The sequence below is a fragment of the Stylophora pistillata genome, chromosome 5 (genome assembly GCF_964205215.1).
Source record: "Stylophora pistillata chromosome 5, jaStyPist1.2, whole genome shotgun sequence".
NCBI classification, from domain to species: domain Eukaryota; kingdom Metazoa; phylum Cnidaria; class Anthozoa; order Scleractinia; family Pocilloporidae; genus Stylophora; species Stylophora pistillata.
Window position 1 is genome coordinate 22,184,690 of NC_142523.1, and position 18,458 is coordinate 22,203,147.

The following is an 18,458-nucleotide window of genomic DNA, read 5'->3' on the forward strand; positions in this document are numbered from 1 at the left end:
GCCGAGTGCATGACAAGGCCTTTTAACTATTTATGGGAATATTAATAACGGATTTTTCTTATCTAGCTTTATCAAGTAAGATTTACACTATGGTATAGATATATCGTAGATATACAATGTACTGGGACTTAATTCAATCACATGCGTGAGCGCACATGGAAGGAAATGGAGAGCCATCCCACACAACGGGTTAAAGAAGTTACACTCTAACTTCCGACAGCGAGGGGTTAAAATCAAATGGATCTTTGTGTTTGAAGTGCAAATGTCAAAACTGGAGAAATGTTTTTGCTTGTTTTTATGTGTCCAAGATTTGGCCGCAAGATTTGACCTCCAGACATGACTCATAGTAATAATCACTTTTAAAGGCGATTTATTTTCTTGTAAAACCAACTAAAAGGATCATCTGCTAAACCACAAAATAGTCTTTCGTTTGTTTCCAAAATGGCATTTTAGAGGTTAGCGTCTTAGAAGGAAATTTATCCGACAATGAGAAAGATCGGATCAGTTTACTACCTTCATGTTTGATTACATTTGGGTGTTGGCGAGATTTTTCTGATCTCACCGAGCAAGTGGCTTCGAATCGACAGTCCAGGGCAGTTGACGGATTTTCGCGGTCTTGTAGCCGCTATTTCAGTTCGGGCTACGTTTGCTTTCTTGTAGCTAGCTCGGATTAATCTATCTTAGACAATTTGGACAAGCTTCATAATTTTAACTGAATTGCACAGAGTAGGTATAGTGTGCGAGCTATAGATCCCGTACAGTTGTTCTCGATCTTTGTGCCCAACAGCGAGGAATTTGTGAAACGTGAACTGCATCGAACAATAACTTCCTCTACGACCACGAAAGACAACGCCTTGGGTAAGTTACGGATATCTGATCGTCTCTTTGATGATGAGGTTCCTTGACATAAAAAAGACCGAGCAGAAAAAAGATACTCCTGTGTTTGTGCGAGCTAGCGGTGTATTTGTCGGTTCTTTTGCTACACACGGATACATTTCTTTGCCTGAGTAAAAAGATTGGGGTGTCGCTCAATATTCATTTGCATAAGGTGGAAAACGCTACGATTTCGCATAACAAAAACCATAAACAAAGAGGCAAATAATAAGGTAGGAAGTAAAACAGACCAGATTGACTTTTTCCTTTGCTATTTAGCAGACTTGTAAACCCAACTTTCGTTTATCGGATGATTTTTTGAGCGTCTGAGTGTTGGTATCGTTATCACGGACATGCAAACACTATGCAGTTAGCATATCCTCCTTAGCCCGTGTGACGGGAATCGAATTTCTCCTAACTTATCAGTATGCTTTCAGACATGCGCTTAATGAGATCACGGGTAAGGATCTGAGGGAACTTAACGTAAAGGTAACAATTCTCCAAACTTGTTCTATAAGGGATTACTTGATACGTGGTGAGAATTTGAGTTTTGATGTATGAATTTTAAATGAATGGATAATCGAGGTGGCAAATATAAATTGTTGTCAACTGATGTGTAGGCGATGTGAAATGCATGGAGGAAGAGTAAATCAAAATTTTTTTAAATTCATTCCCAGAGCAACCTTTGAATTTTAATACGCGCGAATCCACTCGAATGGAGTACGATGTTCAGAAAGCTTTAAATGTCGTCGCAGTCCATGAAACTACGAAAAATTGCTTCAGTTAAATCGAAATTTTATTTTTTTGGCCCAAAATCTTTATTTTCGAGTATCACAACTTGAAAAACGTGATTTGTGAGGGTTTCTAAGAATTATGACCTTTGTCAAATCGGCTTTTTTGCTTTTATGGAGCTGTAGAATCTGTGGTCGTTTGGCAAAGAAATGTTCCGCGCTTTGCCGAGTTTAAGCAAACGCGGGCCGCTCGAATCAATTCAAATTTTTAAGATATTTGTTGTTTTTAAATTACTCGGAAAATCGCCTTCATAGCGCGTAAGTCGTCGAAACACGTGTTAAACTCAACATTGGTTTTAGGGACAGGACAGACAGGATTTAAAAGCGATGAACTCGACCGACGCAATTGAGAGGTTTTGGAACGCAAATCCGTTGACAGTTAGACCACAAAGATCTTCGCATGTGGGACGTAGAAACTGAGAAATTTTTACAAGAATGCGCTCTTTCTTCTCCAAATTGAATTCTAAGTCGTTAACAGCTTGTTTATGCGGATATAGGTACGGCGGTGCATATATGAACTATCGTGATTTGAAAGAAATCAATACTGAAAAGTGATTTCCGGTTTTATTTGACGAAAGGAATGGCTCTGCGGCAAACGAAGGATTAAATGTATTAGAAAACTGTCTACGATGTAAAATAATCAGGTCACATCGGAAGCAACAAACCATAAACATGCTGTATACATTTATGACCATGTTAACGGCAATACCATCCACCAGTTTTGCTTTGGGTAAAAAAATACGTGGTCGTCTTTCTGTTTAAAAGCACATTTCACTTATTTGAAATAAATTTTTAATCGATTTCAGCTGTAGCTAATTTGAAACTTTGAGATATTTTTAAACTTTTCATACAAGGGCTCAATTCTCAGTGACCTCAGCAGTTTTTGCATTGCGAGTATACATCGTTGATATAAATTTAGCAGCTTGCAGTTTAGAATTCAAGGATCGCATCCATGAGATATTTAAAGCGTTAGAGGAAAAACCCTGTGGAATGGTCATTTACAAACTATAAATAACATTTTAAGACGCAAGGTAAGAATTATAGAGACTTAAAAAAAAAAAGGATGGTACACTTTGTTTTAAAATCCCATTTCAGTGAGTCTCGGTTTATCTTGAGAAAAGAATTTACGAACACCATGAAGGTTGCTGAAGGCAAATAGTGTGAATTCGAACTTGATGACGTTATTAGTCGCTTCTCAAATTGTTATCGATTCAGAATTTTGTAAATGATGCCGAGACCTTACGATGTGACTAGCACTGATATCTCTTTTATCAGACTTCGGACCTAATGTGACTTCCAGACCATGCGATATTTGTCGTATCTTAGTCGAGCACCAGTTGTTGGTACTCATTGAGCAGTTTGATTTAAATATTGATTTTTGTTTGAGGTCATTTGCAAGCGGAACAGATAACGAGGTCTTTGCTGCTTGCACAAATGTCTTGATGAAAACACCGTTGTGTACTGTATTTGACATTATCAATAGTTTGGACCCCAAATTTTAGACTTGATTTATTTTCATTGTGTTGCGAATATTATTCAGAAGTAGCTATAACAGTCTTTTCAGCGCTTTAAACGAAACCGACCCGCGCAAATCGGCTTCAACAATATTACGAGTGATGTGATCATCTCAATGAAATTATCTTCTATCCCGCACATTTTGAGGAAACTTCGCATATAAAAAAAAGCTGCTGTACACCTGCAATCGTAACAGAACAATTGTATCGAGCTCTTGGCTGTTCTTCTGTCACGAACTCATTAATTTGAGTTTCCAGGCCGCTGCACACGGCTGTGCGCTAAATTAAAACCGTCCCGGTGCAATTCGTAGTGACTTCCATGACATAAATGAGAATTCGCCAGTCAACCCACATTGTAAGCAAAACGAAAGCAAATTGCAGACTCCTCCTAAAACGCAAGTTTAAGAGTGAAAGAAATAAAATACACAGATTTGTTATGAAGAACTTCTTCATTCTCACTAGGTGATTTGTGTCATCACACATAACGTCGCTATCGACGAGCTGGCTCGTGATTGGTCCATTCTGTAGTCACCGTGGGCGTTCCTTGAGGTCCTGTCTAGCAAAACACTCCAGCGAAAGTCCCCGCAAATCGAGGGCACAACTTCAAATCACCGAAATCTTGAACTATGAAGAGAATATCTTCCAGTGTATTGATAATTCTTCTCATTCAGCAATTTTGCGCGGCGACACACGAGAAATATGCTAAAGGTGAGTAGAAATTGTTGCGTTTCAAAGCTGCGAAACGTTAGTCGAAAGTCAGTTCAGAGTGTGAATAACAATTTCTACGGGTTTTTCTCCGATACAGGTCGCGCGCTGTTACCTAGCGGTATCTCCAACAACAGTGGTCGCATTGAATACGAGATGACAATCGTGGAGCGAGTGAATCCCCTTGGAAAACGCCATTCGCCTCATAAAAATTTTGTAAAATACGAATATAACGGTTGGGGGCTTGCCACAGTTTATTATAGACTTGCAGCGTTTGGTCGAACTTTTCGATTCCGATTGGAGCGGGACGCAAGCTTTTTATCGCCTGCTCTTTACGTAGAACATGTGTACAGTGATCTGAGGAGACTTCCATTCTCTGGGAATTTGCAGCATTGTTTTTACCGGGGAGAAATCCAAGGAGAGCGAAATTCCACTGCCGTGTTTAATTTGTGCAACGGACTTGTAAGTACCTTTGTCCTTTTTACATGTATTGTTATATTTGATATTTTAATTTGCGCTTTCATTTCCAAAGATTTCTTCTGTACTGCCGTGCAGCGCTGCGAATGTTCTGTCACTCTCAGGCCTTGTTACCTACCGTTCCGTAATTTTAATTCGATTTAGAACAATTCCATGTGATACTTATTCATGTGATGAAAACATTTGGAAAAATTATCATTTTGTGACCGAAGGCGCTGTAGTCTTCTATTTATCTACTCAATTAACGAGGCCTGGCCGACCGACTTTCGGCCAGGGACATGTAAATTGACAAGTTTATAAACACTCTGAATTGAGAATTATTTACCCAGGTTAGCCCCTGTTAAGCGAGTTTCGTGTCAAATAAACGGCATCTAATCCAGAGTTTATTTCACACGGGATACTTTTGAAGAACATTTTTCACAAGGGCTTGGGTTAGTTGTGGTTGCCATTTCAGATTTTTGGGTTTTCAGTTCTACCGGAAGCGGTTTCATGCGGTAATGACCCCCTGGAAATCAATACGAACAATTTTTCTGAACTCACGCGTTCCCGTCTAGATGGCGACTCCTCGTACAACGTCAAATTCCAAAAAAAACTTTAAATGTCCTTTATTAAACTAAAAACCACTGATACATGAGTATTTAATTAGCCAGGAGAATGTCGAGTAACCACTTCCTCTGTTAGCATAGCAATCATATATTAATAATAAAGAACTTTGAGTTTATAAGAATTGCACATGTAAACTCCCCCCCCCCCTAAATGCGCGCAGATTTTATTTATTTTATTTTTGATATTTGTTTTCAAGAGTGACACTTTTAGTTAAATTCCACAAATAATGTGTGCAATTTCTCTCCAACAGCATGGTTCGTTCGTCTCAAGTGGCCAGCGCTATTTAATCGAACCTGCTAAGGAACGGAACACAAAATTACACGCGCATTTCAGGAAATTCCATATCGTGTTTCGTCATTCTGCTCTTGAAGACGATGATAGTAATGCTCCGTCGACATGTGGACTTGTGGGTAAGTTTCGTTTACACTACATCTGGCCCGTCTGTACGTGCAATACGGTTAAAAAGGAGTCGAATCTACCCACAATCTTGCACGTTTTCCGTAATACAGGAAGCTTATCTTAGTTCAAAGTTGCTCCCAATATTTATCTACCTTGACATGAGTCCTGACAAATAGTGCATTTCACGTAACATCATACCGGGCGCCAAATCAGATAAGAAACTCTGAGATCAACTTCAGGTAATACAAATAAATACACCTTTCAATCTTGCTTGATAGCCAGCGCGTCAGACGTTTTCGATTTGTTTGTTTTACGCGAGAAGAGTTTTTACCGTAACCCTTGCCTTGTATCTGTTGTACCGTGCGTGCGCAAATCTGTAAATGAGGAAAATTAAGCTTTGATTTTAAGGAATTTCTTTGCGCAACTAACTGTAGCTTGATACAAGTTGATCTTATGTCTCATTCTGCCGTGTGCGTGAGAAGACGGGAACGCTACAAAAAGTTGAAGCACACTTGACACGATACGTTGAGGCGGTCGACACTAAAGCAAGGTTGTCTCAGAAATCTCTGACGTAAAGCTTGACAGCGTTCACGTGAGTCAATCGACAATGACACGATACGATCAACAAACTAACATTTTAAAGTTTACTTTGTCGTTTTTGGTTGTCTGAATACCATATCTTTTGGATTTTGTCTGTCAGTACCTTTTCTTCCTTAAAGAGGGCGCTTTACCGCTACAACATGGCAAAAATGCAGTTGTTTTACGTCAGAAACAGCCTGCAAATTGGATCAAGAAATTCCTTTCAAATCTTTTCAGCACGTGGTTTATTGACGTTTGTTACAGAAGGCAGGGACGAATTGAAGATCTGTGCGATAGCGTAATGTCATTTCTCCCAGGTCATTCCTTTATGACGGAGGGTTATGGATTTTTCAGATTTTCCGAATACCATCTTGTTCCATAAACACAGTGTTTATTTCCCTGCTCACCCGGTGACTTCTGCTATCAGTAAGCTCTTTTCAAGTCTTACAGTCTGTTTATTGGACGTGGTTGATGCAAACTAAGAACACGCTCAGAACCTGACGTTGTCGAATCAATATTTCTCCGTGAAAAACAAAGAATTTTGCGAATTTGTAAATTGTTCTACAGATGGCTTGTTGTCATAAACACAGCGTGAAGCGCAAAAGAAATTGACAAATCACTCCGATGCTCAATCAGATACACCGGAAAAATGAAGCTACATCCAATTTAAAAAATGTTAACAAAAACCATTTGTGGCCACCTTTATTTTCCGCAATGGTGTTTCGATGTTCTTGTGCACGGCGAGCATTCCATGTAACGTTTAGACAGGATTAACCTGCAAAATCGAACGGTCGAAACGTAACTCCCTGTAATTAATGCGTTCGTGATCGATTTTAAATGACGATGATCAGGTGCTTAATTGCAAATAATATCCTGTTGTCACGCATTGCTCTTTGCTTGTCACGCAATGCTTTCGTCTCGTTGATCCATAAGCGAAAGGCTAGAGAATGCCTATTCAATCGATTCTTCGTGACACTGCAGCCAACCTTGGATTTCGAAAGTGATTTTAAGAGCATTTTCGCTCAAATGTAAGGCTTCTGATGAGAATTTCTACCCCAGTTCTTCTCGGTGGGAACCCACTTTGCTTTCACAAATTGTTATGAACACTCCTGTTCTCTTGTTGTTAGGTACATTCTCCTGTACATGTTTTTGTGCACACTCCTTTGCACACTTTGTAATGTATGTCCCTGTATGCACGCGGTTATGCTCACTCCCATGTGCGTACGTTGTTATGTGCGCTCCTATACACACGCTGTTATTTGCGCTCTGATGCGCGGGCTGTTATGTACGTTCCTGTGCGCACGCTGTTATGTACGTTCCTGCGCGCGCTGTTATCTACACTCCTGTGCGCACGTTGTCATGTATACTCCTATGCGCGCGCTGTTATGTACGTTCCTGTGCACGCATTGTTATGTGCGCTCCTGTACGGGCGCTGTTATGTATGCTCACAAGTGTGCGCTGTTGTTTTCTCTCCTGTGTTCATTATTTTGTGGAAAAAGTCAAGTGCTATGCTTCACATTTATGAAATAGTTTAAATGATGGCTATTTGTTATTTAAAGTTGCCATGGTTTTGTTTAGCTGGTAAACAAAACTATCTACCTGTATTCCTATGGTTGCAGATAGAATTACTACATAATCGGTCTTACAATCATTTTTTTAACTGTTGATGTACGTGAAATGGATGATGATCTAAGATTCTTTACAAGCAACCCTGTAAATAGCGGTGGCGAATTCCCTCGAGTCCTAATCGTAAATACCAACTTTCTCGCTCTCGTGTACGGTGCACTAAAATATTTCAAAGCAAACTGTCGTTTCCACCCTCTAATGGTGGTCTAAATCAGGTTAAGTTGCGTGAAAGACGATTTGGTTTTTAAAATCTTCGGCCTCACTTAAATGTTCTTAAAAAGGTTTCAGCATTGAGCCTTTTCAGTGCCCGCAGCATTTGGAATGATTACCCCCCAAAAACCTATATAAAATTTGGGCAAAAGTTATTGAACCAAAGTTTCCATAACACCACATTGCTTTGACTCTCTACGTTCAGATACGAACAAACCTTTGCCGCATTTACGCGGGCAGCCGCAACGCCCCATCAATGAAAGCTATACGAGAAGAAGACGAAAAAGAAGCCTTGGTGAGAGCTTTGTTGAAACTCTGGTGGTTGCTGATAAAACTATGGTTGACGCTTTTGACACCAAAGCCGATTTGGAAAGCTACATTATTACTCTGATGGGTGTGGTAAGTAACATATTATCAGAATGAGGTATCGAATAGGTCTCCTCGTTTTACCTTGTAAAACTACGTCCACGCATATATTAAGCAACTGCGCACCTACCCCTCCCTACCCACCCAACAATAGTGAAAAGATAACAAGGAACGTAGCTAAGGTACTGAGGGCGTATACGACCTTTGTTCATACGCGGATTGAATGACTGGATCCCAGAGTTTTCAAAATTAAGTTCGTGTAGTGATAAACATTTTGGTTTGTACCCTTCTGCGGACAGTGCAACCGCATACCTCCATTACTGTGTTATAATGTTACAAGATTTTTTTACATTTAACTTTCCATATCAGTGTTTATCATTTGAGTCAATGATCGCCAAATTGGGGCGAAATAAAGAAAAACATTGTTCATGTCGTTTATAAAAGAAAGTTAAACGAAGAGATAAGCGAAGATAGAACGTGTTAGAGAGACATCTCACAAAATCTTCGCGTTTCCCAAACAACTTTGAGTAAAAACTTGAAATTTCCCCGTCCATCAGGGTTCTATTCTCGTCTACACGATATGTTCAGTCCACTGTGGATAGAGGCAGTTCCTTCGCAGTTTGTATTGTTCATCATGCTCTCAGGAAAACACTTTTTACTGTTTGTATTCTCTTTGTGATTCGTCACACGCACAGGGTATAACAAACAGAAGTGGTAATTGTTAAGAACAAGTACAAATAGTCGTAGAATTGCGAAAGACTTCTTGCGGAGATTTTGAAGTTTATCGCTCACACGTGACTGAGTGACTTGCGCGCGTATCGGTAATATCTTATGACCTTATTTGACCTCAGATTCTCCTGTTTGAAGTTAGCAAATTAGAATTGTTTTGCTGATCTTGTTTAGGCATCTATATCCGGTCTTGTTCACGATAAACTTCTATCAGCGCTAACGTTGATTTCCTCATGTTTTTTACTTGCATCATTCCTCGTGAGAATTGAGGTTTTCTTAAAAACCAACGGCAGGTAGTCCACTCTCTCCGTTTTTCGTTGTCACCGTGCACGCGAGAGAAAGGGTGTTGCGTATGATTAATACTAGGATAAAACAGTTTTAGGCTCAGCAACCGATCGCGAAATTTAATTGAGGGCAGAAGATTTAAAAAATGTTCGACGCGTTTATGTAAGGGCTCACAGTTCCGCGCTGCGCACGCAACATCACTGAATTTTTTTCTTTTCTTTTTTTTTTGGCGCGCGAAGGACTTCGCCAAAAAGCAAGGACTGCACGTAATTTATATTGTATCAGGTTTGTGGTAATGTGGATTCTTGAGGACGTTTTTCCCTCATTTCTTGAACAGGTTGCCCAAGTGTATCGCGACAGAAGTATTGGAAACTCCATAAACATTGTTGTAGTGAAAATAGTCTTCCTGGACACAAAGACGGTACGAATCTTGCATTAAACCTAGTTTTTAACCCTTTACATCGTAAAAAACAGTATGCAGGCTCTCCATATTGTTTTCTATAGATCTCTCAAGGTGCTGTTAGGGAGAATTTGTTTAAAACATGAACAAATGAAGATTCTACACATTTCGAAAAAGAGGATAGAAACCACAAAGTTGGAAAAAGGCTGGTGCTGGATAATAAGGATTCAATTTATTATGAAGAGCAATTCAAAATAATGAATTATTTTTTAAAATCTCAGCCTTTACAAAATGGAAACTCCCTTTAGAAGAATTCTTACTCCCAAACGTAACCAAGATGTAATTTCCTCTCCCGATATCAACGTATTTTCGATGAAAAAGGTGATGGAAAGAAAGAAAAACATAAATTAAGGAAACCCCAGCCGAGCTAAAATTAGAAGAAATGAACGATTGACTGGGTGGAAAATTGATATTTAGTTCCTGAGATCGAAAGGGATTAAAAAGTATTCTTCCAAACCGGCGACTGTGCCGCGACGCTGAGAGCTGTTAAAGAAAATTCGTGTAAGATCTTCTTAGCGGACAGGAAGCGAACAAAGTGGTCTACACCGCGCGAAAACTCCGTAAAAGCGATTTCCTGTTTTGTTTAATCAAGTCACAAATGCAAAGAAGGATCCCGGAAGTCCACCCCTCGCAAATACGTCTGTACTGGAAATGAGTCACACAACTGACCGCATGTTTCCTCCTGTTTGAATTTAAGAACACGCACAATTTACAATTTCGCCAAGTAACATGGGCAGATAAACTTAGGTTTCCATCGACCATGAAGAAAAAAAGAACATAAAAAAACACCCCTGTTCCACTCATTAGCCTGTGAAAACTTGACAAAGGGGTGGGGTCTTTTTCACACTTAAGTATCATTTCATTTGTATCGAATACAGATAGGCCCCAGCAGTAAATGACCACAAGGTTTAATAGGCTACTTACTATGGCCAGACGTGTTTGCAGTTTTCGTGAATACATGACTGTCTGTTTTATCAATTTCAGCGTGATCTCCATATTTCGTCAGACGCAACGCGAACTCTGAAAAGTTTCTGTCGCTGGCAGAAGAAGCATATGATGTTAGAAGAGAGTCATCCTCGGCACCACGATACAGCCATCTTGTTAACAAGGTAGGAAGATAAGCTCTATTTACAAGATGTTTCATGTCCTAGAATTTAAATGAGCGTACGAGACACAAAGCTGAAACTACCTTAATTAGCTTTAACACTACGTGTGTACGAACGAGCTGTAGTAACTTTTCCGAAGGAGCTCTTTTACTCATTGTTTTATTTTGTTATTTTTTCAGGAGAGATATCTGCAGATCGCCCGGAAAGTGTGACACGTTAGGTAATCGTAACTTACAAAATTTAAGAAATCTCGTCATTGAGTAATGAGCTTATTCTCTTTTTAATAAGAAGCAGCATTAAGCATCGGCGATTTTGGTCGAAGTCGTCAGATCACGAGAGTTAGACACACTTTTCATTTATTATTATTATTATTATTATTATCATTATTATTATTGTCATTATTATTGTTATTATTGTTATTAGTGTTGCAAAACGCGCGTTTCTCTGCCCGCGGAAAGATTGGCTACGAGTCGTGGAGGTTTACCTCATTTTCAGTGCTAAGCGCCATTAGACCTCTTAGCGGCTCTCGTTGCTCAAGGCGAGGAAATTATCCAGAGAGCAAATAATCTGCGCCTGTTTGTAGGCTTCTTCTTTTTCTTCTTCTTCTTCTTCTTATAAAAGTGTGCCCTTATTGTTTGGCATTCCAGGTCTTGCGGAGCTTGGAACCATGTGCCAGGCATCAAGGAGCTGTTCCTTGGCAGAGGACAATGGACTAAGCACAGCTTATACAATAGCGCACGAGCTGGGCCACATGTGAGTTCACAATTTTTCTTTTTAAGAATTTAAATTCATGAGAGTCAGATTGAACCAACTTACAGCTTATGCTGTAACATCCTGCTCAAACTCCTCTTATTAAGAGATGAACACAATAAATGACGAAGAACCATGCTTCCTTAAATTCAAATATATTCAAAACATTTAATACATTTTTCAAACTAAAGATACACCCACTATAGTATCTTCCAAACTGCTGAGGAGACGTTGTCGTCTTTCTCTAGCTCCCTTTCCTCCTCCTCTTCCTTTGTTTCTTCTTCTATTCCTCCTCCAACTCTATCAGAACCCCTTTTCTCCTCCGCCTTCCCTTCTTCCCTAGCCTCTTTCCTTTCTTTTCTATTCCTTCTCCGACTCTATCAGAACCCCTTTTCTCCTCCGCCTTCCCTTCTTCCCTAGCCTCTTTCCTTTCTTTTCTATTCCTTCTCCGACTCTATCAGAACCCCTTTTCTCCTCCGCCTTCCCTTCTTCCCTAGCCTCTTTCCTTTCTTTTCTATTCCTCCTCCGACTCTATCAGAACCCCTTTTCTCCTCCGCCTTCCCTTCTTCCCTAGCCTCTTTCCTTTCTTTTCTATTCCTTCTCCTTCACCTTCGTTCCCCTCACCCTCTCCCCGTCATTTTAACTTTACCTATTTCTTTAATTATTTTAGCTTCAGTCTTCCTCATGATGGAGATAACAACCCTTGCACACGGAGCAGGGGAGAACAACATCTGATGGCTCCTACATTAAGCTTTGACAGCAAACCGTGGTCTTGGTCAAACTGTAGCCGAGAAAAGATCACACAGTTCTTAGAGTAAGTAACAGCACTAGTATCACTGCTTTAACGATTCAGTTGCGACAATGTTATCAACATTGAGGACGAAAGAGTTGTCTCCTGAATAGAGAGGTTTCATTGATTTGTTAGTAGCAGTAACTTACCTTTCAGTTGCCTTTGTCCCAGTCTAGGGTATGGATCTTGCCTAGCAGATAAGCCTAATGAAAAAGTTCACTCGAAGTATCATGACACTCTGCCGGGAGAAATTTACAGCGTGGACAAACAATGCCAAATGATATTCGGAGAGGAATCCAGGCTGTGTCCATTTATGGTAAGTGTTGTTGACAAAAAATGGCAGTCTTACTCCTTGACTTTTCCAATATTTCCTGCGGAAAGTAAAGGCAAGGGTTTGCTGGGCATATTCAGTTTTTGTTTACGAGGCACTGTCCGAGCTTATGTTCCTCTCCATATTCTAAAAGGAACCTTGCAGACGCCTGTGGTGCGTCAAGATGATTGGAAGAAGGAGAGGTTGCTCCACTCATCACATGCCATGGGCAGATGGAACACCGTGCGCAAAAAAGAAGGTAAATTATCCTAACTCACCGGGTGGTAGAGCTCCGTCTGAGTTAGTTTTGAGAGTTTAATATTCTACCAATACAATAACCCCTCTTTGATGATGATTTTAATCTGCCTTACAACGCTTTGGTACTGAAAGGCGATTCTACATGCTTGTCTCTTTTAGAATCAATGATAAGTGTCTTCCCAAGCCTTAGAAACAACTTTTTTCGTCTCTACTCAACCCAAATTACTTATTCCTTATTTCCTCACGTTTTCCTTTTTTTTTTTTGCCTCTTCGATTTTTAAAAGACGTTAAAGGTTTATTTACAAACTGTCGCTTTCCACGAACCGTTTCCAAAACGAATGAGCTTTCTTATTGCAAGTATAAAGCTATCCAAACATTTTGTCAATTTGTGGTCGACCTACTTACATATATTGTTTGCAAATCTCGAGTTCGATGACTTGACAACGAATCCGTTGCTAACAATTTCGTTGTCAAAAGTGTTGACGTGTTGACAGAAACCCTCTGGAGTAGAATACATCCAGTTTCCCTCGTTTGCTAGTGCATTCTAGATTATTCTCTCCGTTGGAAACTGTCGCGTCCGCTTTCAAACGTGCACCACATGCGCTCTAATAATTAACACGTCCACTTATTGACGTTTATGAATTCGAATCTGCCGAAAGTTGCTATCATATACTAAGCGAAAGTAATTTACTGTCATGTACCAAGAGGAGGCTTTAAAGTGAGAATCATCACATAGTTAACACAGTCATTCCATCTGTGAGCTTCCGGTAAACTTTTTACATACCAACCAATTTCTCACGTGCATTGGTTGCATGACGTTCGCGGTCGTGTATGGCATGTCTTGACAACTTCTCTCTTGGTAAAAAAATGTTTTAAAATTGTTTGATTTGATCATACTTAAATTGAATTAGCAACGTCGAGATAACTGTCGCTATAGTGTGTGTTATGCAAGACTACCTTAACCTTAATGAAAAAAAAAAAAAAAAAAAACAAGATATAAGTTCGGTACGACAGACCGAAAAAAAATAACTAAGGTTGATGAACAATTGAACATTGGTAAAGACTACACACGACCATCTCGAGACTCCCGAATGGGGATCGATTATTGCTTTAAAGTTTATGGTAGACAAAGTCACTCACAAAACAAGTCTCTGTTCAAATAACAATTTTAGACATTTTCTCTAATTGTCGGCACTCGTTTCCGCGGATCCTACTAGATCTTTGAAAATGATCTGTTACTTTTTAGTGTTATCAAGTTATCATCAAATACTCGAGTTTAAGATGTTTGCACTTCCTTTTCGTAAACACGTTTGGATTTCACAACTTACCAAGTTCATGTCTTCAATTCAATTTGCTTGTTAACACTAAAATACTGTTGTTTGTTTGTCATCGCTTTCTACAAATGAAATGTCTGCATCGCATTCTTCCCTTAGAATTTCCGATTTTATTTTAGTGCGAAGAACCACATGGGTGTTGACTGCATTGAATACACCAATTCTCACAGAAAACGGATTAGTCGTTACTACAACACTTTTCCTATGCTCGTAAGACCTGAGCATATCCTCTTGTTTGAAGATGGCTTTTTACGTAATCTTAATGGTTATCCTTTTAAATGAAGAACTTTCAAAATAAATCTCATAATTAGTGACAAATCGATACCTCTGCAATCTTATGAAAACGCAAGATTTCAAAAATTTATGTGCTATATGCAAACCTTGGGAATTGTTATTTGAACTAAAATAATTTTCACTGGCTGCAAGTAGTTTAAAAAGCGTTTCATTTCGTTTGTAAACACCACGTCGTCTTTGTTGCCCGCAGAGCTGGGTCGTAGGTCATAATCATAAGCCGATTAAGTTTAATATCTGTTATGTTTTTAATTCCAATCACTCACTACCTATTTGCTCACATTCTCGGGCAGTATGGTTCCCATATGTAACACTTCGTCCTGAATTACAGCTGAAACAGATTCCTTAATGTCAAACAAGTTCAAATGTAGCCAGAAGAAAATAATGAACTCATTAATTTCTTCTGATGTAACGTAATCAATTATGGAGCAGCTGTTTAACTAAAAAGTTTGGCTTCTCATTTGAGCGAATAGATGACAGCTATTTGTTCCTTATTTGGAATTACTGCGCAAACTTCTCGTCCCTTATTTGGACTTGAAACGAGTGCCTGTCATACCCTTCGTTACGACATTTAAGCCCCCTGGTATGCAAGCAGATTTACGGCAAGAAAATATTTTATTTGTCTTCTGTACATCAGATTTCCTAGTCTAGAGAGTTCTGAGATAGTTACCTAGGCAACGCGCAATAATAGTTTATGCACACTGAAAGGACAGCAGCGATAAAAAATAATATTGATAATATTAATATTAATATTATAATTAATATTAATATTATAATTAATATTAATATTATACCCCAAATATTGCCTTGCTTCCTTCCTCTCTCATAACTTGGCGATTGAGCAACGAGCTAACCTCTTTTCAGATCTCTTCTGTCATTTATCAATCTTCGGATTTCTCCTTCTAACTCAGGTTAATTTAACGGGTGATCTTGCAGTTCACAATTACCACCCAAAAACTCGAATCACTTCACCCTTTCGAAATCACTGAACTTTCTTTAATCGAGTCGCATCACGGGACTACACTAAATCACTTTTATATCACTTGACAACCTTTTCCAACAACAGTACTTCCTTGTGTCGTAAAGTCGTTACGAAACTGAGTACCAGGTTGATTACCAACGAAACCTTCTTCCTTAAAAATTTTTCCATCACAAGGATTTTAGAAGTAAAACGTAACGGACGGCATTTCTATCTTGAATTCTTCATTCGAGGTAAAACAAGGAGGGAGCTGGACTGCTTACATTTAATTAATCAAAAATAATGGTTAACTAGAATTTCTTAATTAACTGACCAGCATGGACATTACAGTGATGCAAGAAGAGCATCACAGCGACGCAAAAGGCTATGGAAATTCATTTATGACCATGCGCAGATTAACGCTTCAATCAGTGCGGTGTCTTAGTAGTGACACAAGTTTCATAGGTCATGCGTGTTGGCAAATAGTTAGTAGCTTATTTTTAACATGCGTGACAAAAGACCTTGTGTCGTGACTTGAAAGTTTTACAGACATTCCTCTCCTTCTGTAAGCATCATTTAGCAAGTCACACGACGCTCCATTGAGCGTCCGTGACATACCAAAGATTAGCTACAACGAACACTTCCATTGCCGATGGGTGTTTTATTTTTTTCTACGTGCCTCAGTGGTGCATTAAAGGTCAGTGTGTAAGGAAACGAAAATTGAAACCAGTAAACGGAGGCTGGGGACCATGGGGTCCTTTGAATGAATGCACAAGAAAATGTGGTGGAGGGATTTCCTTCTCATACAGACAGTGTAATAACCCAATGTAAGTACACAACTTAACCATCTCGAACACTTCAACTCGTCACGACACTCTCATCATTTCATCTAGCATACGTCACCCCATTATGTCACGCAATTTCCTGTCGTTTAAGAGGTCGCCGATGTTCACTTAGCTAGTAACAGAAAGAAGAAAAATTATTTCTGCTTGGAACACAGTTCTTGCTATGTTATGCAGTTTCAGAACGTTTTGATCTTTAAAAATGTCTTGTTAAATAGTTATTTGTCAACAAAGGACAAATGACCTTTATCTTATTTTTCAGCCCAGAAAATGGCGGTAAATACTGCATTGGAAAAAGAAAACGTTTCGAGTCATGCAATACTCAGGTAATGATGTTGTAACGTTATACATTTTATTGAGTGTTTCCATAGCTTGTTACGCAGTTCTTGCCTTAAAGCCAGTCAGCATAACGAAAGCGTTATTGGTTTGTTATCTTGACAGGAATGTCCGCCAGGGTCATTGGACTTCCGAGCCTTGCAGTGTGCGAATACACGTGTGCGACGTCTAAGTGTTGGATCGAGGAGTTACAGACCGACCCAGTGGTTGCCAAAATATGCTGGAAGTGAGTAAGAACTTCACTTAACGTTTATGAAGTCTCCCATGGTACCAACTCTTTCCTAACTTGTTGTATGTATTGTCCCGATACAGTTCGCAAAGAAGATCAATGCAAGCTGTACTGCCGCTTGACTGGCACTGCGATTTATTTCAAACTGAAGAACAAAGTTATCGATGGGACCCCTTGCAATCAAGAGACAACAGACATCTGTGTGGATGGCAAATGTTTGGTAAGTTGCTCCTTTTACAGAAATGTGATCTACGGGTTAAACACGACTTCACAATGATGACATGAACATTTTCATAGCGACGAAGATGACGAGACCACAACGATGACAAGCAAACGATGATCATTACGATTATACCACGACAACGTAAATAACAACGAGATCATAACGACGAAATGCAAACGATGGTTTTAACGATGGTGCCCCGACAACGACAACGACGAGACCATAACGATAATAAACAAACGATAATTATAACGATGGGGCATCGACGACGTCAACGACGAGACTATAACGACAAAAACCGGACGCTGATTACAACGAAGGTGCCACGACAACTGGAACTATACGACTATAACGATGAACATAACAATGACGTTTCCATAACGACAACGACGACAATTTCAAGACCATAAAGACGACAACGAAAAATCTCATGATGGCGGCTAAAGCACGACATTATAAACACCTCAACAACACACTGACATCAAACGAATGATAACGATAGCGATAACGAATTCTCCCAAATACTTGCCTTACATTCTCCGGCTTTCATTCCAGGCTGCTGGTTGTGACAGAGTCTTGAACTCAACGAAGAAATTTGATAAATGTGGAGTGTGTGATGGAGACAACTCCTCTTGCAGGAGATTTTCCGAGACATTCAACGAGACAAGGTTTGGTAAGGTTTGGCGGCATGTTCTTTCGAATTAGATCTCGGTCCCTCCCACGTAGTTATGAGCCGTTATCATGCAGCGTTCATTTAAAGTCCACAGGGATAACAAGCTCAAGACATGGGAAGCATTTTTATTTCTGAAGACTTAGCAATAACGCTGAGTGGTTAAGATATCTGTGGCGTCCCGGCGCGATCGTCATGAAACGTTTTGTTACAATATCATTACGTTTCCCAGCGAGTAGGCAAGCAACTTTGATAAACTTATCAGCCGGACAGTTTCGTTTTGACATAACACCAATTCTCTTCAACATCATAAGGACACGCTTATCAACCGCAAGAGAGAATTACGATTCATAGATTCCTAGTCGTTTCCTTAGGTTCGAAGGCTAAGCCCCCAAAACTAGTAACGAGCTGACCAGCAATTGCTTTGAAAAAGAGTTAAAAATTGCTTTATTTATAGGATACAATCATATATTCACGATTCCTGTTGCCTCGACGGACATAGTTATCACTCAGTATGGTTGGAAAAATAAGGAAGACTCTAACTATTTGGGTAAGTATTCTTTTTTATGTATGACTTGATGTATGACTTGGAATGGCTTGTCGTTGGAGGGTTTGCATGACGTTGACAGAATGTCTCTCCCGGAATTTTCTTCATCAGCGAAGTCTTAACTTAGAGCTGTGTTTATTTTCTTTTTCTTTAAAACTGCTGCCAAAACGAGAAAAAATGAAATTTTTTTGCGC

General features: G+C 39.5%; 1 protein-coding gene across 6 annotated transcripts in view; it reads left to right on the top strand.

The window, feature by feature from the left end:
• Positions 1-18,458, top strand: part of LOC111333801 (A disintegrin and metalloproteinase with thrombospondin motifs 9) — a 69,100-nt gene that overhangs the window by 18,551 nt on the left and 32,091 nt on the right. For 4 of the 6 annotated variants that reach the window (XM_088759924.1, XM_088759923.1, XM_088759922.1 and 1 more), the window contains exons 2-18: positions 3,641-3,886; positions 3,984-4,345; positions 5,217-5,376; positions 7,986-8,179; positions 9,498-9,581; positions 10,605-10,729; positions 10,906-10,946; positions 11,374-11,479; positions 12,147-12,290; positions 12,438-12,582; positions 12,731-12,835; positions 16,102-16,244; positions 16,522-16,585; positions 16,701-16,821; positions 16,908-17,044; positions 17,603-17,720; positions 18,175-18,267. In XM_088759924.1, the coding sequence (XP_088616050.1) occupies positions 3,805-3,886; positions 3,984-4,345; positions 5,217-5,376; positions 7,986-8,179; positions 9,498-9,581; positions 10,605-10,729; positions 10,906-10,946; positions 11,374-11,479; positions 12,147-12,290; positions 12,438-12,582; positions 12,731-12,835; positions 16,102-16,244; positions 16,522-16,585; positions 16,701-16,821; positions 16,908-17,044; positions 17,603-17,720; positions 18,175-18,267 (2,224 nt within the window). In that variant the 5' untranslated portion in view covers positions 3,641-3,804. Of the gene's footprint in view, positions 1-585; positions 859-1,089; positions 1,107-3,640; positions 3,887-3,983; positions 4,346-5,216; positions 5,377-7,985; positions 8,180-9,497; positions 9,582-10,604; positions 10,730-10,905; positions 10,947-11,373; positions 11,480-12,146; positions 12,291-12,437; positions 12,583-12,730; positions 12,836-16,101; positions 16,245-16,521; positions 16,586-16,700; positions 16,822-16,907; positions 17,045-17,602; positions 17,721-18,174; positions 18,268-18,458 lie in introns of those variants that run through there. The other 2 variants (XM_088759925.1, XM_088759926.1) reach the window with 2 other exon arrangements.